The sequence below is a fragment of the Parasteatoda tepidariorum genome, chromosome 7, assembly GCF_982258835.1.
Source record: "Parasteatoda tepidariorum strain Cologne lab strain chromosome 7, Ptep-v5.0, whole genome shotgun sequence".
Taxonomy (NCBI): Eukaryota; Metazoa; Arthropoda; class Arachnida; order Araneae; family Theridiidae; genus Parasteatoda; species Parasteatoda tepidariorum.
The window spans coordinates 24,534,033-24,554,225 of NC_141761.1; the positions used below are offsets into that span (position 1 = coordinate 24,534,033).

Sequence of the window (20,193 nt, forward strand, 5' to 3'; positions counted from 1 at the left end):
ATACGCAATAGATACGCAACGAACCTTTTAAAAAGCAGATTAAAAATCAGATATTCGAATTTTTTTCGGAGATTAAATATTGTTTCTGAAATAAAAATGGAATAATGGATAATTCAGAGTTTATTCAGTTTTTAATTTATTGTTAGACATTTTGGAGTGTGGTAAACGGAAATTTAAAAATTTTTTTTTTTGATATAGCCTTGATATGGGAACCATGTTATGAAGTTGAACCATCTTATTTTACGTCCTAGGTTTGACTACATGATATTATGGTGAAACTCTAGCAGAAACTTTGTTCAATTTAACTCTTACTTAAGATAAAATCGAAATCGCCTTGACGTGTTTTAACTTAGAAGCGATTTTTATGAGGATGTTGTTTTGATGAAATAATTTAGTCAAACACACATCGTCAAATATTTTAATATCATTTTAGCAAATTAATTAATTATTTAAAAAATGAAATCGCTTAAATATTTTCAATCCTCGCTCTTGTATATATATTTAATGAGAAAATAGCGGACAATGAAATTAAGTATAAACAGGTTTTATTTACAGATAATTAAAATCGGGTGTATCTGTGGTATATCTATATCAGGTATATCTATATCCAAGAACAAATTTGAACTTTTTAATCTTAAACGTTTGGAATAGCTATTTAATGGACATTTTGTAACATTTAAATAGTTTATTATAACTAAATATTATAAAATGGTATGTTTGCATTTACGCGAATGGTACATTATAACAAAAATTTGAAAGTTTTATTTTTAGTATATGAACTTGCAATAAGTCTTAAGTTATGCTGCTAAAACTGGATAACTCAGCATTTTTTTATTTCAAATTATACATAAATTATTTACAGTTAGGTTATAGATTATAATATAGATTTGATATAGATATAATAATATAGATTTGAAACACAGATATATAGATTTGATTATAAGATAATATAGATTTAAAACATAAATATAGATTTGAAACATTATAACTAGATAACTCTAAAAGAAACTGCATATGAAACCTGACGGTAGGGAGAACTAAACAGTTATTAATGTAAGACAAAGCATCAATTTAAGATATTAATTTTTTCAACCTAGTTTATACTCAGAGAAAGTAATATTATCCAGATACTAGATTCCACAAGGAGAAAAAAATTCGGGTGAAATTACTGTACTCCATGGTAAGGATATTTCTGGTAAAAAAAATCTGGTTAATGAAATTAAATTATGTGGTAGTTAGTTATACCACTCATTTTGTAATTTGTTATTTGTTAATTTTTCCGTTCACATCGTAATGGTTTACTGGAAATTTCGATTTTCAGAATTATAGTTCTTATTGCTATACATTATATAAAAAATACAAAACTAAAAAGAAACAGACATTTTTATGTCATTGTGACATCATTTTTATGTCATGCTCTAAAGTATCATGATAAATTACAAAATTTTACTACATTTACCAAATTTAATCATATAATATAAAACCAAATATAGAGCCAATTATTACATAATATGAAACCAAATTTAATTGCTGATTTTTCTGAAATCATTACTATAGCTCTTCGGTAAAAATTACCAAGCTTTTTGATGTTTTTATAGAACTAGAAATACGGTCGATTTTACCATATTCTGGTAGTTTTGACCATATTTTTTTCTCAATGCGTAATTTCTCAATTAACACAAATACTTTTTAAATTTTTAAACTGAAAATAAGGAGTAAAAAATTAAGAACTAGTTCTATGGGATGAAATAAACTGCTTCTTTTCAGTCTTTTTTTTCGTTTTGAAACAAAAATAATACTTAATTGCATTTGATTTCAACGAAATATAGTCTGCGAAATAAAAAACTTGTGCCTGGAACAGTTTGAAAACCTAGAGGAGTGAAAACTTTGCTTAAGAACCAAATTTCGGTGTTTAAAAGATAGAACATTGGGAATTAATTCATGCATAGCCTATTTGTCTTTAACACAGCGTTAACATTTCCTGTCTTTTATCTTCTTCAAAAAGTTGCTTGAAAAGATATTTATTCCTAAGTTCTGTATTAATTAAGAATTACAGAATTTTTAAGAACAGTTTTCCAAAAGTGCCTCAAGGGATAAAGACAAAAACAAGACAAATGCAACATGAATTCATAAATATGAATTGATATTGTTTTCTATTCAGAAAAAAAAGGCATTGTCTTTTTTTCTATTATGTAGTAGTTTCACTTTCAGTAGTTTCTGTAATTTTAGGCTCAGTTGTTGGAACACCATCCGGAAAAATACACTCTCTTGTCATTATGACGCTCTTTGCTTTATTTTCAAATGGTAGGCCATAAGGTTGGGCACCAGGGACAGCATTAACTTCTTTGTACACAGTTCTACAACCTCTGTCGTTGAAATCAATAGACGGTATTTCAAACTTCGGCAAAGAAAACTCGGTTGTCGTTTCAGAGGACTCATCTCTTTCAATAGTATCTAATATTGATCTTCTCACTGATAGCAAATGAGGACTCGGTTGATATTGAGGAAAACCCATGCCACCTGGTACTGAATAAGACGGCGGAAGCTGTTGTGGTCTTGAATAGTATGGAGGATATTGTTGAGGGCCGTAGAAAGGATTGTATGGTTGCTGCATGGGAGGGGGCGGATATTGTTGATTCGATTGAAAGAATGGATCAGTATCAAAAGTTTGTCCATGAAATCTTGAATTTCCATAATTCGGGAACTGACCATTAAAGACACCAAAGTCTTGGTAAGGAGGACCTGGTAGAGGTGTTGTTTCTAACTGATTAAAGTGTGAAGTACTCTTTGATTCATCTGTATCATTGGACAATTTTTCGATGTTCCTGTTATCATCCAAGATTTCAAAATCTCTCGAAGTCGAGGGCGTGTTAAGTCTACCTCTTTCTTCAGATTCATGAGTTTTTGCTTTCAATGATTCATGATCTAGTACTGGTTTCAATTTGTCTGCATGTTCCTGTTTGCTTTCAGAATATTCTACGCTAGGATTATACAGTCGTCCAAAGTGGTCCCCTTGTGAAATACCATCTTTTGGAAATCTTTTTGAATCAGGGTCCTGCAAGGGCTTTGTTGAATTTTCCTTTCGGTTAATTTCTCTCGATTTAATCTCTGTCTTGGCTGCAGGTAATCTCTGGCTCTTGTAGTTTGTAGAAACAGGTGTGTCTTCAGTCTCTCTGCCTGAAAGATCAAAATCGTTATTCTGATGTTTTCGTTTTCCGGAGTTTCGCCTTTCGTTTTCTCTACTACTCGGAGTACTAGATTCTACGTTTTGAATCCTCTCACTGGAATCAGTTGCTGGCACCCACAAACTGTAGTTTTTTACTTTTTCCTTTCTCTTCGGTTTTTGATCCCTTTCTATCTTATTCACTACTGTAATATGGGCGTATGCAGAACTTTGTGTACTGGGAACTCTAGTTGTGCGAGGTGCTTTTGTCGTTTGACGGATATACCTAGGTGTTGTGGTACGGATGGGGGTTGTTGTTGTTTTTTGTGTAGTAGTTTCCCAAGCTGGTTTTTTCCTTTTAAACTTTTTCACTCTTACAACTTTTCCATCTTGTTTTTGTGCTGGTTCAGAAGTATTTGAAGTCTTATTACGATCATCACCATTTTCTTTCCTAAATTGTCTTGATCGGGACCCATTATGCAACCTAACTCGTATGATTTTTGGTGAGTTTGTAATGGCTTCATAGTTTCCACTTCCTACCACTGCTTCCCTATTTTGAGTGGATTCAACGCGTTCATCAGCATTCCTGTTTGACCACTCAGCATTTCTCTTTTCTATTTTTTTGTGAGGTGAGACTGCGAATTGTGATAACTGGTTTGTAGCCTTTTTCTCCAGTTGTGGGTATCCTTGCAATTCACTTACGACAAGGCACAGTATGCATGTAATTATCTATAACAGAAAAAATTAGATTATGTTTTGGGATAGATTGTATAATATTGCATAAAAAAATAAAGTAAAATAATTTTTTTTATTAAATAGTTATGAAAAGTTTTAAAAATGCAGCAGAAGTGTCATTAACAGATATGGTATTTTACACATTTGAATAGCTGAATTTTAAAGTTGTAGTCGTTGTAGTTGTAATTGTAGTTAAAGTCGACTATGCAACCCTGAGTGAAATGATCGACCTTTTTTCGGGGAGAAACATAATTTTATGAATGAAGTTGGATTTTTATAAATTATACTTTAATAATGACCCCTATTTTTATAAATAAAGTATATAAAATAATTGTGATTATACTAATCGATAAAATTAAAGCATCTTAACTAATAAATCAAATTTATTAACCAAACTTTATTATAAAATTTTTTAATAAAATAAATGTAGAGTCGTTATGGCTCAGGAGATAGATCATTCGCCTCCCATCGAGATGATATAGGTTTGAATACCAGTTGGGGCTGGTTGATACAAATTTTGCTCCCGGCTAGCACCGACCACTGTACTGACGTAAAATATCCTCAACCATAGACGGATCTTGAGTTAGAATCCCCTTGCCATCAGACTAACAATGGGACTGACAAATGTTTCGTGGTTTTCCCATCCTTATAATGCAAAAGTGGGTTGATTCAATGAAAAATCTTCTACGAGCGCCAGTTTGTCCCAATGCTTGCTCCAAGAGTTCTCTTTTCTTTTGGGTTGGGCACAAAAGTACTACGCTAGAGTTGAAATATGATAGTCTTTAACTCAGAATTGGAACGGCTGTTATCAACGCCGGTTATAAAAATAAAATTAAAATAAGAGAAATGCAAATGTTTTTATTATAAACAAGTTTTAAGTTTTTATGTCCGACAGTTGAATTTGCTGTCTAGGAAGTGAATCTAGTCTAGCTACATGAATTTGTTTTTGATGTATATGCAGCACCTGAAAATTAATATATATATATATATATATTATATATTATATATATATATATATATATATATATATATATATATATATATATATATATATATATATATATATATATATATATATATATATATATATATATATATATATATATATATATATATATATATATATATATATATATATATATATATATATATATATATATATATATATATATATATATATAAATATATATATATATATATATATATATAAAACACATATTTGAAAATGCAGTTCTCTTCTCGGACTCACAAGCGGCCATACAATCAATTAGCTGACATGAACGTCCCTTGACACCTGAGATTTCCCGATGTCAATACCTCTTGAGGTCCTTATTTTTGAGGGGGAAACGAATAGTCCTCCAGTGGGTGCCAGCCCATTGTGGTGTTTGGGGCAATGAGCAGGCAGATTTACTTGCCAAGAAAGGTGCCAATTTGCTACAACAACCAAATACGGCAACTTTCTTTTGGAAAATCAAACTGTTCCTTAAAAATTTATGTAAAACCAACTCATTGCAAGACCTTCAGACTCGCACAGCTTTGAAAAGTTGGAGAAGTGTATGATCTTCTTTAATTCCTGACAAACCAAGACGTGATGCAGTTGCGGCCTTCCGGTTATATACAGGCCACGATTGTCTTTCTGCTCACTTATACCGCATAGGCCTTTCCACCACGACTTTTTGTGCACTTTGTAAATCTGGAGAGAAATTGGGCACGGACCACCTGCTTCTGTGTGGGGCCCTTCATGGACACACTGAGTCCTCAAGATATTGGGAAGCAAGAGAACTTTTAAGGCAATGACTTCGGTCTTCTTTCTTTGTTATCCTACGCACATTTGTATTTGTTATTTATTTCATCTTTCTATTTGTACCTTTTGCCCTGCCATTAGGGGAAAAAAAAAAAAAAAAAAAAAAAAAAAAAAAAAAAAAAAAAATATATATATATATATATATATATATATATATATATATATATATATATATATATATATATATATATATATATATATATATATATATATATATATATATATATATATACATATATATATACATATATATATATATACATATATATATATATACATATATATATATATATATATATATATATATATATATATATATATATATATATATATATATAGTGAACTCTCGCTACTACGATATCCGATACAACAATAACTCCCTCTATTACGATAATGTTCCGTGGTCCCGCCAAACTTGCATATGGATTAATGTTATCTTCCTCTCAATATAACGATATTCTCTGAAGCAGTAAACCTCTGTAAAACGATTTTTTTCCAAATTTCAACATTATTTTCTATTTTTTTTATTGGTTTTCAAATAATGTAAAATGCCTTTTTGTCATCTTTTACCATTTTTTTCATCTTTTCTGATAAAAGGGTCACTGCTGGTTATGATCTTTCACCCCACTGTTATTTCTTTTCACATCAGAGAATGGCTTTTGTATTCAAATTTCATTCCCCCACTGTTGAGGTACTTAGACCACTCTAAGAGCTTCATGTTTTAGAATTGCCTCCCTCAGTTCTTAAGAAATCACCATTGTAACATCATGAGTCATAAATGACCACACACATCACAGTAACACCTGCTACCCTGAGAAGGTACTGTTTCTGTAGAAGGTGGGTGGAGCACGTTTATTGAAATTGAGGAGGGAAAAAAAATGTATACTGACCATTGGTCATCGTTCATCACTGTCACTTAATCCCTGATTTAAACTACACCTGGTGTTTTCATGAGCTAGCGCAAATTCTACGATCAGAGCTTTTCGCATTTAGTGCTGCTAACATTTTCAGCTTGGTGAGTCTTCAGCGTATTGGATATTTTTTACTAGTGTAATTTAGCATAAGATGGCAGGGAGAAAGTAACTTTCATTTCAAGATAAACTTAACGTTATTAAAGATATTGATGATGGAATGAAACAGATTGATGCAGCTAGAAAATACGGATTATCTCAATCTAGAGTTGCAACGTTTCTAAAGAAAAGAAAACAGATCGAAGATACTTTAAGTTCAAATTTAATTAATCCAAAGCGTAAACGACTAAAAGTCGCAACTAATGAAAACATTGATGCTGCCGTCTTAAAATGGTTTCAAGAGATGAGAGCAACAAATATCCCGATAAATGGCCCTTGTTATGCACACAAGCACGTAAATTCGCAGTAATGCTAGGGAACGAAACTTTTAAAGCTAGTAATGGTTGGCTAATGCGTTTTCGGGATCGACATGGAATAACTTTCCAGGAAGTTCACGGAGAGAAAAAATCTGCTCCGATTAACGAAGCAAATGAATGGAAGCAAGAGAAGATGACAGATATTCTTCAAAAGTATAAACCAGAGAACGTTTATAACGCAGATGAAGCTGGGCTGTTTTTTCAACTCCTTCCCGATCGAACATTGGTATTTAAGGGTGAAAAATGTTACGGTGGAAAAAAATCAAAGCAGAGATTGACTGTTCTTCTGTGTGCCAATAGCACAGGGACACACAAAAGGCAACCTCTTATTATCGGCAAATCATTGAAGCCGAGGTGTTTCAAGAATGTGAAAAGTCTTCCCGTGGAATATAAAGCCAATAAAAAAGCTTGGATGACTTCTAAGTTTTTTTCTGAATGGTTGTTGATGTTAGATAAAGAAATGAAAAAGAGGAAGAAAAAAATTGCTTTATTAATTGATAACTGCACCACTCACACCTCAATTCCAAAACTACACAACGTCTAAATTGTTTATTTCCCGGCCAACTGCAATTCGATTTTGCAGCCACTCGACATGGGCATAATCAAGTGTTTCAAAGGATACTACAGGAAGCGTTTGGTTGAATCGATACTTGTCAAAACGAAAATAAAGTAGAAGATCCTTTTAAAACTGTGAATGTCAAGGAAGCATGTGATATTATTGCTGGTAGTTGGTGGGAGGTAACAGAAAAAACTATTCAAAATTGTTGGAAAAAGGCCGGTTTGTGTGTCTTGGAAGATGAAATTGTTTCTAATAGTGAAGAAAATTCCACAGACAGTGATCTTTCAGATAATCAAGAATTTGTTTTGAATCTTCAAAAATCTTTATCCCAACTTGAGGAAAAAATGGGTAAAACATATGGTGTTAACGTGGAGGACTATTTAACTACCGATGACGATCTCACAATTTTCGCAGTGATGAAGAGATTCTCTCTGAAATTACGGATGAAATGGAAAATAATGATGAGGAAGAAGATGGTGATGATGATCCATGTGTATCACAGTCCGTATTGTCAACCCATGAAGCTCTTCAATCCGTAAAATCTCTAAAGACATTTTTCTCAAGTCTTCCATTCACAAATGAAAATCATTTTCGGGCATTGGACTCTATGCATACTTTGTTGGTTGACAGTCAGAAAAATGAATAAACAAACAAAAATATCGGATTTTTTTCAATAAAAATGTTTTTTTAAGGTAAGTTTACAATCTTATGTTCTGTATTTAGATCCATTGTTTTTAATGCTTAACCGTAATAAACACTTAGCAAATTAATTTTTTCGATAATATATAAATATATTTATAGTTAATGAATATATAACATTAAATTTCAAAAAATCTTATTGCGTCCCAGAATTATGTGGGCCCTCGATATAACAATATATCCCTCTACAACAATATTCTTATTTGGTCCGCAAAATATTGTTGTAGCGAGGTTTTACTGTATATATATATATATTATGGTTTTCGTCAAAATAAAAACAGAAAAAAAACTGCTATGTACGTGAAATATAGTAATTGGGGAAACATATTTCTTCATTAATGCAATTAGATTTTTAATTTGGAATTGAAAAGTGCGAAAGCATTACTAATGCAGTTCTTTTTATAAATGCTGGTCTTTTTCATAGCTTATTCAATAATTTGATCTTTGTTAAGTTACATCTCTTAAAAAAAATGCAATTTCTTTTGAATTTGAATTTTATTCTGAATAATTTTGTAAAGGTCACCAAAATATTAAGTATGTAATAGAATATTGATGGAACTCAAACATAATTAATTGTTTCAAAAATTCAAAAAAATACTTTAAAAAGAGTACTAACACACGGAATCCTTTTAACTTAACGCAGAACACCATTTGGGTAAATATGCATTTACATATTATGCATAAGTATTTCTCATTAAACTTTTAAATTCAAAATAATTAAATTTAAGTATAAAGAATTATGTTTCTTTGATAATCATTCTCGCAGTTTGTAATATTTTATGATAGTTATTTTTCAAAAGTATAGTTAAATTGACTCGCTCAGCTTATTTAAATGAATTTTATGCATGCGCCGAAAACAAATTCACAATTAGACTCCAGACTTTCGAATTCAATGACCTGACGTTTAACTTGATTTAAAATTGTTATTCATAAAGCAAGAAAAAAATTAATTTCTAAAAAATTTGAATAAGAAAACTTTAATTATTTGCTTTCCACGATTCGCCGAAAGAACTTCGATCATTTGGAGTTCCATAATCGTAAAATAAAGTTGGGAACCGCTGATCTATGTTCAATTATACGGATTTATTAATAATTTATTTGAAATACATGTAATTAGTTTATACCGATTCTTATCTCTTGTCGTAAACTTCTGGCATATTTACTCCAGAAATTATTAATGTAAAAAAACAAACTCAAATGAAAACTTTTGCTCATAGGACTGTTATCGATATTAATAACTTTTGAAATAGTAGGTACACCTTATTTTATTTAATTCATGCACCTTAACTACAGAACTTCAGAAAATGTAATGAATAAATAAATAAATGCAGTTTATTCGTAATCTGTGCGTCATTAGTTTGAAATTTCAAAACCATGAAATATCACGCCCTACTAATGAACCCAAAGTTAATCAAGCAGCCCAAGATCCTAGAATTTATTCGAGACTTATTCGGTATTTAAGGATGCTGCCAATTTTTTTTAACTATTTTCCGACGAGAGCTACAAACAAGGCCTGGAGTCTTTTTCGTGAGCACCTGGACAGAAGAGTTTTAGCTGTTAAGCTTTTACCCATGTAATGATCTAAATATGAAAGCATTTTACAATAGTGTACCGTACAGTAGATAAACGACATGTATTACGTATATTTTTTTATTCCCATACTTTTTTTACTTTAGTTTTTTCTTGTTTTATTACGTTTAAAAAATTTTGTTAGTGCTTATTTATCATTAAATGACCTTTGACATTATCGATTCTGATTTTTTTTTCTTTGTTCAAAAATTCTGAGAAATATACAGATTTGACTAGATAAATGTGTGATTTAATGAAAGAAAGTAAAAAATAAATGAAACAAGAGAATTTTTGTAGTCGAATTTTTCAATTATTTAAATAATTTGAATCAGAGTTGTACCACGCGCATTTTAAAGAGCCGCCATAAAACATGTTATTCGGAAACATTTCTTTCCACTTGTGTTACATTATCAAAAACCACGTGGTGCCATTTGTTTACCATTTCGAATAAAAGGCCAAATCAACATGCATCTCGAATCCCATTTAGATGCAATGTGTATAAAATTATATATTTTAAAACGTTCTAGAACACTGTCACAAATGGGCTGGGAGTGAATGAAAAAGCTCTCAGGCACGCCGGTGTGTCGTTCGGGAAGTGAAAGCGTTTCATGCTGGCACACATACGTTCAAGCCGACACAAATGGGCTCATTAACCGACATTTTATACCGTTCTATTAGAGACTCGCTCCACACATTTTGATGCTCAAACCATCTTCTTTTTACTAAGCCAAAGTTCATAACATTCAACTCCTATTAATGAACTCTAAACTATGGGTAATTTAATTAGCTAAAACTTCCTAAAATTTAATTTGTGCCGTGTCCTCTGCCTATTCAATGCATATCTATAATTTATTAATTAACCAAAGCCCTATAATATTTGTTTTACATTTTATTTGATAAACGATATTGAGCAGGAGACCCATTTTTGGCTTTAAGGCTATCAATGACAATAACTATCAATCACATAATATAAAGGAACTTCTGGGTCAAGCATTGTGACAAACTTTTTCATAAAGGACTTTTTTCGGAAGAAACACGAATTTGCGTTACATGGAGAGAAAAACCACGAAAACCTCTCCCAGATATCTCGAGGGCTAGGGGATCCATCCACTCCATCAAGGATATTTCATACCATTGCTGGGTCTCGAACTTGTGCCATTTCATTAATTTTCTAGCTTTTTATCCTTTGAGACATCGCGGCTATCAAAATAATTTATTTACATTTTAGCTTCTTACCAATGGTTCCTAAACACGATTTTTTAAAAATTTACCAAACTTTCATAAAGCATGGTTTGAAGACAAATTTCCCCCAATGCTTGATCCAGAAGTTCTCTTGTCTTCTGGATCAAGTTCAAAAGTTACAAGGTTACGAAGTTGAACATTAGTAGTAGTAAACCCAAAAATTGAGTCGGCTGTAAAATAGCAGCCATCAAAAAAATAAAAAAAATAAATAAAAACATAATTGAGAATCTTGCCTTGTAAGTGATGATACTAAAACCAATATTTCCTAAATCAAAACTTACTAACATTCTTTAAGAAACTCCCTTAACTATTGAACCTGAACCTGAGTTTTATTAATTTGCAAATAGCATTATTCACATTTAATCAATATCATTATGCATATTTAATCAATATCATTATGCATCTTTAATCAATATCAGTATGCATATTTAATTGAAATTGCATTTCCCACCTACTAAATCGGAATCGAGAATTCAGTGATTAAATCTAATGTTTTATATTTGACCAAAACTTAGTAACAATAAATTAAAATTTCATTTCCTTCCTATAGATTTTGAACCTAATATTTTCCAATTCACCAAAACTTCATGATTTTAAAATAAAATATTGTTCTCAAGTCATTGATCTTAAAACAAACACTTTAAATTAGCCAAAAAATCTTAATATTTAATTCTTATTTCATTTTACCCATGTATTATTAATTCCCAAAATTTATTAAATTGCCCTCAACCCAAAATTTATCAATATTTAAAATATCAAAAATTTATTAATATTTAAATTGGATCTAGCTTACCATTGATGGATTCTGAATCTAGTATTCCTTAATTATAAATATAAATTGGAATCACGTATTCTTCATTTGAATTTTCAAAATATAAATTAGAAGAATTTTAATACATTTTTGTTATTCACCAAATTAATATGCTTAATCAATTTACTTTTAAAAAGGAAGTAATTTCGAAAAAGGAATTTTTCCGAAAGCTGTATATCATTTTAAAATACTTTCATCCATAGCTACACAGAAAAGCTACTCATGCATTGATAATCTATTTTGAAAGTAATTGCGTTAATTATCCTGAATATGTATTTAATCTCATACGTGATGAAACTTCGCGAATTTATTTCTTGCAAAAAAACTTTTAATCCCGCTTTGCTAATTCTCTAGCTTAGATAATAGTTTGAAGAATTTACATATTTATTTAATTAGAAACCGATAAAATTAATGAGATCATTAGCAAGAATTATAACAGCTTTCTGGATAAATTATTTGCATTACAGAATAACTGTTTCGAAAGCGTTTAAAAGAAAGATTTTTTTTATTTTTAAAAATTTTGAGTTTTAGCATTAAAAACAAAAAAATTACCAAAATAGCAAATTATTTTAACAAATTATTTTGTTTTTATAATAAATATTAGGTCTGATAATTTGATCTAATTTCTAGTTGAAATATAGTGTAAGTATTTTTGGTATAGAAATTCAAAACTACAGACGATAATAAGGCTGTTTTCGGTACTTGTAAGGGGAAAAAAAGTGCGAATTGACATATAAGCATACATAAATTATATGAATAGTAATTTTTTAATATTTTTATCGTATCTATCTAGTAATAATTGTGAGTATAAGAAAACATGAAAAATCACTGTATAAAAATGTAAAGTAAATATGCCTCAATTTCATTTCATCTAACAAAAATTTATAAATGAAATATTTTTAACCCAATAAAACGATAATATTTCAGAGATTTTACAAATTATTCATGTCTCTAAAATGGTATACTAAAGCTTAAAGAATGTTAGAATATTTATGGCAGCTCATATTTTCTCCATTTTTATTTTTAAGAAAAAATCTGATTTTGTATGTTGAGTCTTTTCTGTTATTTCCATCAACAATATTTACTGAAAAATTAATTGAAAGCAATCAATTCTTTAAAATTAAGTATAAAGTTGTGAAACTTGTTTAAGATTTAGAATTTTTTTCCATGGAAAGAAGTAAAATATGAGGCTAACGGCAAATTGTTTTATCATCACTGAAGAAAAAACATTTTGAGGACATTTTATTTTTCAATAAATGAAAATTAAATTATTGGTCTACTATTTTTCTAATAGGTGGAATATTTAATACAGGAGTGGATATAAAAATGAAGTATTCAAAAATTTTTTTCATTCAATATTTTTTTTTATTTAGTGAATTCAAAAAATATACCTGTGTATCTTAAGACATTTTCCATTTTCTTAAAAAAGAATGAATTGTTTTGTGAAACATTCTGTGCTACAATTTTATTTGCAAGTAAATTTTAAAAAATGGAGTTGGGAAAAACACTTAACACCAATCTGTGTCCACATTTGAAATACCGAATTGTTACACCCTACGATGAAGAAAGCTTTCATCCACTTATGAAGTGACAAAAATCTACAATAAATGAACACGAGATATAGCTAGGAATTTAAGTTTATATTTCTTAAAGTCCTACATTGGAGAAATGAATTACAAATTAAGTTTAAAGCAATGCGAAAACATTTAATCTTAGTATCAAAAATGTCACGAGATGTTTTATTCAATAAAATACATTTTTGCACCACTACCACTATTAAATTTTGCTCTTAGAAAGAGAAGGCCAATATAATTTTTTTTGTAATAACCTAGAGCACTCCTCAAACTTTGTTAACTACTGAAGTACATAAAAATTTATTTTTTTAGGCTATCCTTTAACTGCTGACCACCTTAAAAATTTTAAAATAATATTCACAATATAATATTCACAATAAGTTGCGACTTTTTTGATTTTTTCTGATTTTGTATTTCTTTCTACTTAGTACAACATGGCCAACATGACTCCATAAATTCTTTAAAACTACCCAGAAATCCCTTTCAAAGAAAAATCATACCAAGCATGTGAGAAAGGCTTAATCTATTAGTGGATTTTCAGGTGATAATCTATCTGGATTCAAGATTGCTAATATAATAAAAATTTAAACCTGGATATAAAAGTTTTTATTGCTGTTAAAAATGAATTTTTACTGTAATAATTTTTTTAAAAATCTTGAGCTTTGAAAACAATTGAGATTCGAAATTGAATATTATTTTAGGAAAAATGGCTGAAATACTGAAAATGCTTCAAAATATCGTCTATGAAATTAAAAATTTACTTATTGAGCATTATAAACCAGGCATTCAAGCAATGCTAATTTAGTAGTATATTGTTAAAAATTAATTTAATTTACATTATTTTTACTTAAATAGTATAAGTAACAGTGAATATGTTACAATTTTTGCGGGGAAAAGAGGTTTTTTCTGCGATCGATTTTTATCACGCTATTTACTGTTGAACGAAAAAAATATTAATTAAATTTGATAGAAATATTTTACTTCTATGTTACAAGCTTATAAATTTTTCTATTTGGAATCAATGCATTTTTCTTTAACAAAAGTATTTAAGTCCTCTTCATATTCTGCAGGAAAGGGTTGCATACTTGTCATATACAAAATAGAAAAAAAAAACATGCATTTTCTTTAAGATTAACCTTCTATTATATTGCATTATTAACTTCATAATCAATTTATTTAGCCAATTACCCCCTATGTTTTTGAATGTATGTAAAATTTATCAGCGCAAATAAAATACTTGATGCAAACACATAGCGTATACTTTTTAATTCTTGTTTTGAATATTTTTGGCCTGAATTTCCGCTTCTATTTTATAATTATGTTTATATTTTTTACAAGAACAACGCAATTTCACATCTGTCAAAGGCAAACTACATTTTTGAATTCAACGAAGTTTCTAAAAAAAAATCAGAGATTGAAATCCATGCTTTTAAAAATCCTGTGTAAGTAAGTTGAATTCGAGTATTTGAGATACATATTTGCATTCGTCAAACGCACGCTAACAAAGTTAAAAAAAATTTAGTCAATACTATTGTCAATTTTGTGGTTAAAATTTCCAAAAGAGTTCATGTCGATTTTATTGTTTGCTTACAAAAACTAAAAAAGAATTAAAATCAGCCTGTTACTTAAACCGAATCAGCCCTTTACTTAAAATCCAATTCATAATTTTTGCTTTGTAATTATATTGTTCTTGAACATTTTTAATCACTTTTTTCTTTTACATTGTGTCAATCGGTTTTTGATTTAGACAACTGTGTGCCTTCCGTAGCTCATTTGTATCAAAATTTACTAAATTTTCAAACCAAACGCAGGCAGAGTACTTTTGCATATGCGCAGCTAACTCTTGTTGTTTTTCATTGTATGTACGTTTCTCTACAAGGACAATGCAATTTTTAAACTGTCTTATGCAATCAAAATTCTTGAATTCCAGAATGTCTTAAGAAAACTCGAATTTGAAACACGCTTTTCTAAGTAGTCTGTATGTGCAAATATTTTCAATAATTATGCTTTCACATTTGAATTAGTCAAAGGCAATTTATTAAAAATTATTTTTCTTGTTTGAATTTCCAAAAATATTACGCCTGTTTTTCTCCGTATATTCACGATGATACCACTTACAATACAATTTTTAACCATTATTAAAACAAGTTTAGAATAAAGTTTAAAATATTCTGCCTTCTTTTATGTTAAAACTGAGATCTTGTCGGTCGAGCAAAATTGGTAGTCAAAATGCAATTAGCCAGAAGAGAGGCTTAGAGGAAGATGTGATACAATGCCTCGATTGTAAAACGTGGGCACGTAAAGCCTATTATATTTCACAGAGGCAAGATAAAACCTTTATTTGCAATTTCTGTTCCCAAATTTGATAAAAATTTACAGAACGTTTCAATACTTTATTTTAAAATTAAATAATCTTTTTGGTTATAGAATCAGATTGCTTAAAATTAAGCGTGAACGTATTTAAATTAAAAACTATTTTTACCTCTATAATATAGCGTTTTTACCTTATATAATATTTAATTTTGAAATTAAAGTTCTTACTTACCATTTAAATAAAAGCTTAAGCTATTCGATTCACGTAATTGCTAAAGGAAGAAAAAAAAAAGGAAAAATTTAAGACTCGGTCTGTGCAGCTTTCCCATTATAATTATCGCAGTTAAAATGCACTGCACCATGATGACAGTAAACCTAAGTTCTCTTCCTCGTCTTTGGCCACAAAATATTTCAAATTAAATACAGAGGAAAGTTTAATCTAGAACAGAAATCTAATTTATTTTTACAAGACCGGAATGGTGTCTTTATTCCATTCATTTATTTTCTTGGCACACAAGGATAACAAAATTAATCCTCTAGTTTCTGCCATCCCAAGAGACAACAGAAATAAGACATTTCACTTTCGACTACCAGGAAGCTATCTTCTTCGTTGCTACTGTTACAGGATTTATGACTGGGGTATTACTCTGATACAGCAGCAACACGTAGTCATTCGTGTCTCAGACAGAGCATGATGGATAAATATGGATAAATATCCACCAGTAGCGTGAAAGTGAAATAATTTAAAGGATTGAAAGCATGTTTGATAAATAAACTGTCAAAACAATTTTGTTCTTGCTATATGCGTTAATTAAAGGAGATAAAAAATTAAAAAAAAAATTAATTAAAAATAAAATATTGACAAATTAACGACCGAAAGATTTTAACCACTTCTTCAATCCACGCTGTTATATCTGCAAAAAAATAGTGGTTTTTGATATTGTATTGTATTAATATCGTTAAAGCAGAATAAATAAATACAAAGGTGTAAAAATCACTGAAATAAAAATGAGACCAAATCGTTAAACATAGTAATTAAGCATAAACAACACAAAAATTCGAAATAAAACAGGAAAAAAAAAAGAAAGAAGAAAAAAAAAGAGAGAGATTATGAACTTACGATCAACTTTCAAGAATGGTTGAAAATATTTCCGTAACTAAGTTACCATATTACAAAATATGAAATTAATGCATAATGGAGGGTAATGAGGAAAATTAAGGTAATGAGGAAATTTAAGGTACCTTCATGCTAAAGTTAAGAACCAATATGATTGGTTCGTTACCTTGGATTTTCCCCCCAATTTTTTTTTAATTAGGTAACAACATATTAAACTGAATACGACAAAACTTATTAATAAAAGGTCGTATTTTAAATACAACATTTCAATTCAATGGTTTTTATAGAAAGCCTTGAATTGAAATTTTAATAAAAACTGGACTTTTATTGAATATAATTTATCATTTAATTGAATAAAGGGGGAGGTTGTTGATTAGTCATGAAATTTCGAAGTATTTACATAAAGTTAGGATCTAATTTTAATTGTTGTTTACCAGATATTTCTCCGAATAAGATAGCTTAAAGGAGAACTTAAAATTTTTCTCTTTTACATAACTTAAAATTTTTATTATTTTTTGTATATTTAATTTTCCTTTAATGTAATGATTTAGTGCAGAATATAAATACATTAGTTAAACAATAGTTTTTATTTCTTTTAAAAAAATAGGTAGTGCAAGTCTACTTGTTTTATGGATAAATAAATAAGACTATAAATTCTATTAATTTAACTAAAAGAAGTATTTATAGAAATATTTTTCGAAAAATTAATTAAAACATGTTCAGTATTTTCTTTACAATTGCTTGCTATTTAGTTTCATTGAATTTCATATAATTAACTAAACAATTCAAAAATTAAAAATAGCTTATGCAAATAACTGTAGCTTAAAAATTATATTTTGGATTAAATTTTGAGTAAACTGTTTTCATATTTGGCCAATGATTTGAAATTTCTTATGTGCAAAGTTTTTATTTTGAGTTTTCATTTGTTTGCTTTTATTTTTAAGTGTATTAAATTATTGTGTAAAAATATCCTTTTGCTCTTTTTTGTCAGAAAAGCTGAATGAATATTGCGAACAGAGTTTTATTTTTTATTGAAAAGTAAAACTTTCCCCCCTAACTTTCCTGATATCGGATTACCGTTTGAAGTGAGTTATGTTAAAGATTACTGAAATCGGTTAAAGAATGATTTTAATGCCAAGATAAAGTAATCATTACGTTATTTGCGTTGGCGGAAAATAATTTATTTTTAGCATTAAATGAGAGTTTCAAATCATGAAATAAATATTCGAAATCTATCTTCCCCTTAAGTTATTTACTTTAGAATAAAAACTAATGTTCTGATCTTGAAAACTAAATTACCAATCTTGAAAAACTTATTTTAAGTTGAACCTCACAAAATAGACATTCTAGTTGCCAGCTTTTCGCGTCTGAGGGTCGTCTAAGGTGTAAGACATTAATTTGAGATAAAGATGATGCGACACACTTGCATTAATTCAACAAATTCTACAATCCGCACGTCTGCTACAGAATATTACAAAATATATATGCTTGTCTTTGATAAAAACTTTATTCGTTTCAAAAGAAAAGCTGGTAAAAGCCGGCATGATTCGAATGCTTAATGTTGACGCCCATTGTCTGGATCCCTAAACACGGAAGTACTGAAAACAGAAACCTTGATGGAAAAGCAAAACATTGCTGACAAGAAAATAGAAAAGAAAAGGAAAGTGAAAAACCAATCAAGAAAAACCGCGGCAGCTGAGGAGAGCGATAGTGGCCGAATAATGGAATAATTTAATGAGACACCAGTAACCCACCGAGTATGCGTTAAAATGGCTATTCTAATTGGATATTGCTTCAAATGGTAGATGAGAAAATACCAATTGTTTTTGAATACTAAATATTACTTTGTTCATACTCCTTGCTGCTAAAGTTGAGATCCGCTTTCAAGAAAAAGACCGTAAACCTTCTAAGAACTAAATATAAAACCATTAGATTTTTTTAAGGAATATGTGAAATGATTTAGAATGCCACATAAAAAATAGATTACATAAAAAATAGTTATATTTAACTCAGTCATAAGCTTTCAACATTTCCAAAAAGCCTATTTCAGTAAATTCGTTCTTACCAGTGTTTACTACTTTTTTGGTAAAAACATATTTCCCCTGGCAAAATTATTAATCATTGTAATTAATACAATCCTTATTATTTGAATTGCATCAAAATATTAGATTTTTTTAAATTTAGATTTAAATTTAAGTTTCATTAAGTTTTTTTCTTTTAATGTGAAATGAATATCATAGCGTACTGATTTAAACATGTATATTGATGTCATTTAAAGTAATTAAATTACTATGCAAAAATTACAGCTACAAAATAAAACATAAATATGTGTAAAAATTTTTTAAAGGCAAATTTTCTCATTATAAATTTTTTTTCAGACCGTTTTGAAAGTAATTAAATTATCTATTTAACATTTTTGCTATAGTTAGTTCTAAAAAGTAATTAAATCCTTTAAAACTCACGTTATAAACGGGTATAAAACCTTTTTGCAAGAAAAATAACTGCAAATAATGGTATAAGAAATTACATATTATTTACTGAGTTTGTAGTATTTTAAATATTTCATTGCAGTAGTATAAATGATCAAAAAGCTAAATAGTCTTTTTAAAATTATTTTCTGCTACTATTTGAGAAAAAATACTAGGGTAATTATTCTACAAGTTCATTAGATATATTTTCCAACTCTATAAATAATTAATTTACTTCATTGAAATAAAATCATTTGGTGAGGAGTAATAGTGAATATTTTGAAAAATAATTATGATTATTATAAAGTAAAAAAAAATTACCTGAAACAAAATTATAAGCATATTAGAGGAATTTTATTTTTGATTTTATGCTTAATGAAAAAAAAATTATTTTCGGTAAAATATACTTTTAGTATACTAACTATTGAAACAATTTATTTGGAATATAGTTATGTGATTCATTACAGCAAAAATCATATTCGAAACGTGCTATCAATTTGTTAAAAATACGAAGCAGCTGGAAATATTTTGAAGTGTAATTATGAATATTATAAAGTAAGAAGATGCAATTTGTAAAATAAAAAATAAAATATATTTAAATTTTTTATCATTTTTATGCATAATGCCCCAAAAACTATGCATTCGTAGGAAGAATAATAGAGCGGCTGAGATTATTTAAAAAAATATTTTAAGAAAATACTACCAATACAATGATAAAATCAAGTCTGCTTGTGTTAAGTCACAAATTGCAC

The 20,193-nt window shown here is 29.0% G+C and overlaps 1 protein-coding gene across 1 annotated transcript; it reads right to left on the minus strand.

The window, feature by feature from the left end:
* Window positions 1–1,381: 1,381 nt before the first annotated feature.
* LOC107451532 (uncharacterized) lies at window positions 1,382–16,225 on the minus strand. Its single transcript, XM_071183697.2, has 2 exons — window positions 16,089–16,225; window positions 1,382–3,892 (listed from the first exon to the last, which is right to left on the minus strand). The coding sequence occupies exons 1-2, from the start codon at window positions 16,089–16,091 to the stop codon at window positions 2,189–2,191; spliced, it is 1,707 nt and encodes a 568-aa protein (XP_071039798.2). The 5' UTR covers window positions 16,092–16,225; the 3' UTR covers window positions 1,382–2,188.
* Window positions 16,226–20,193: the final 3,968 nt, after the last annotated feature.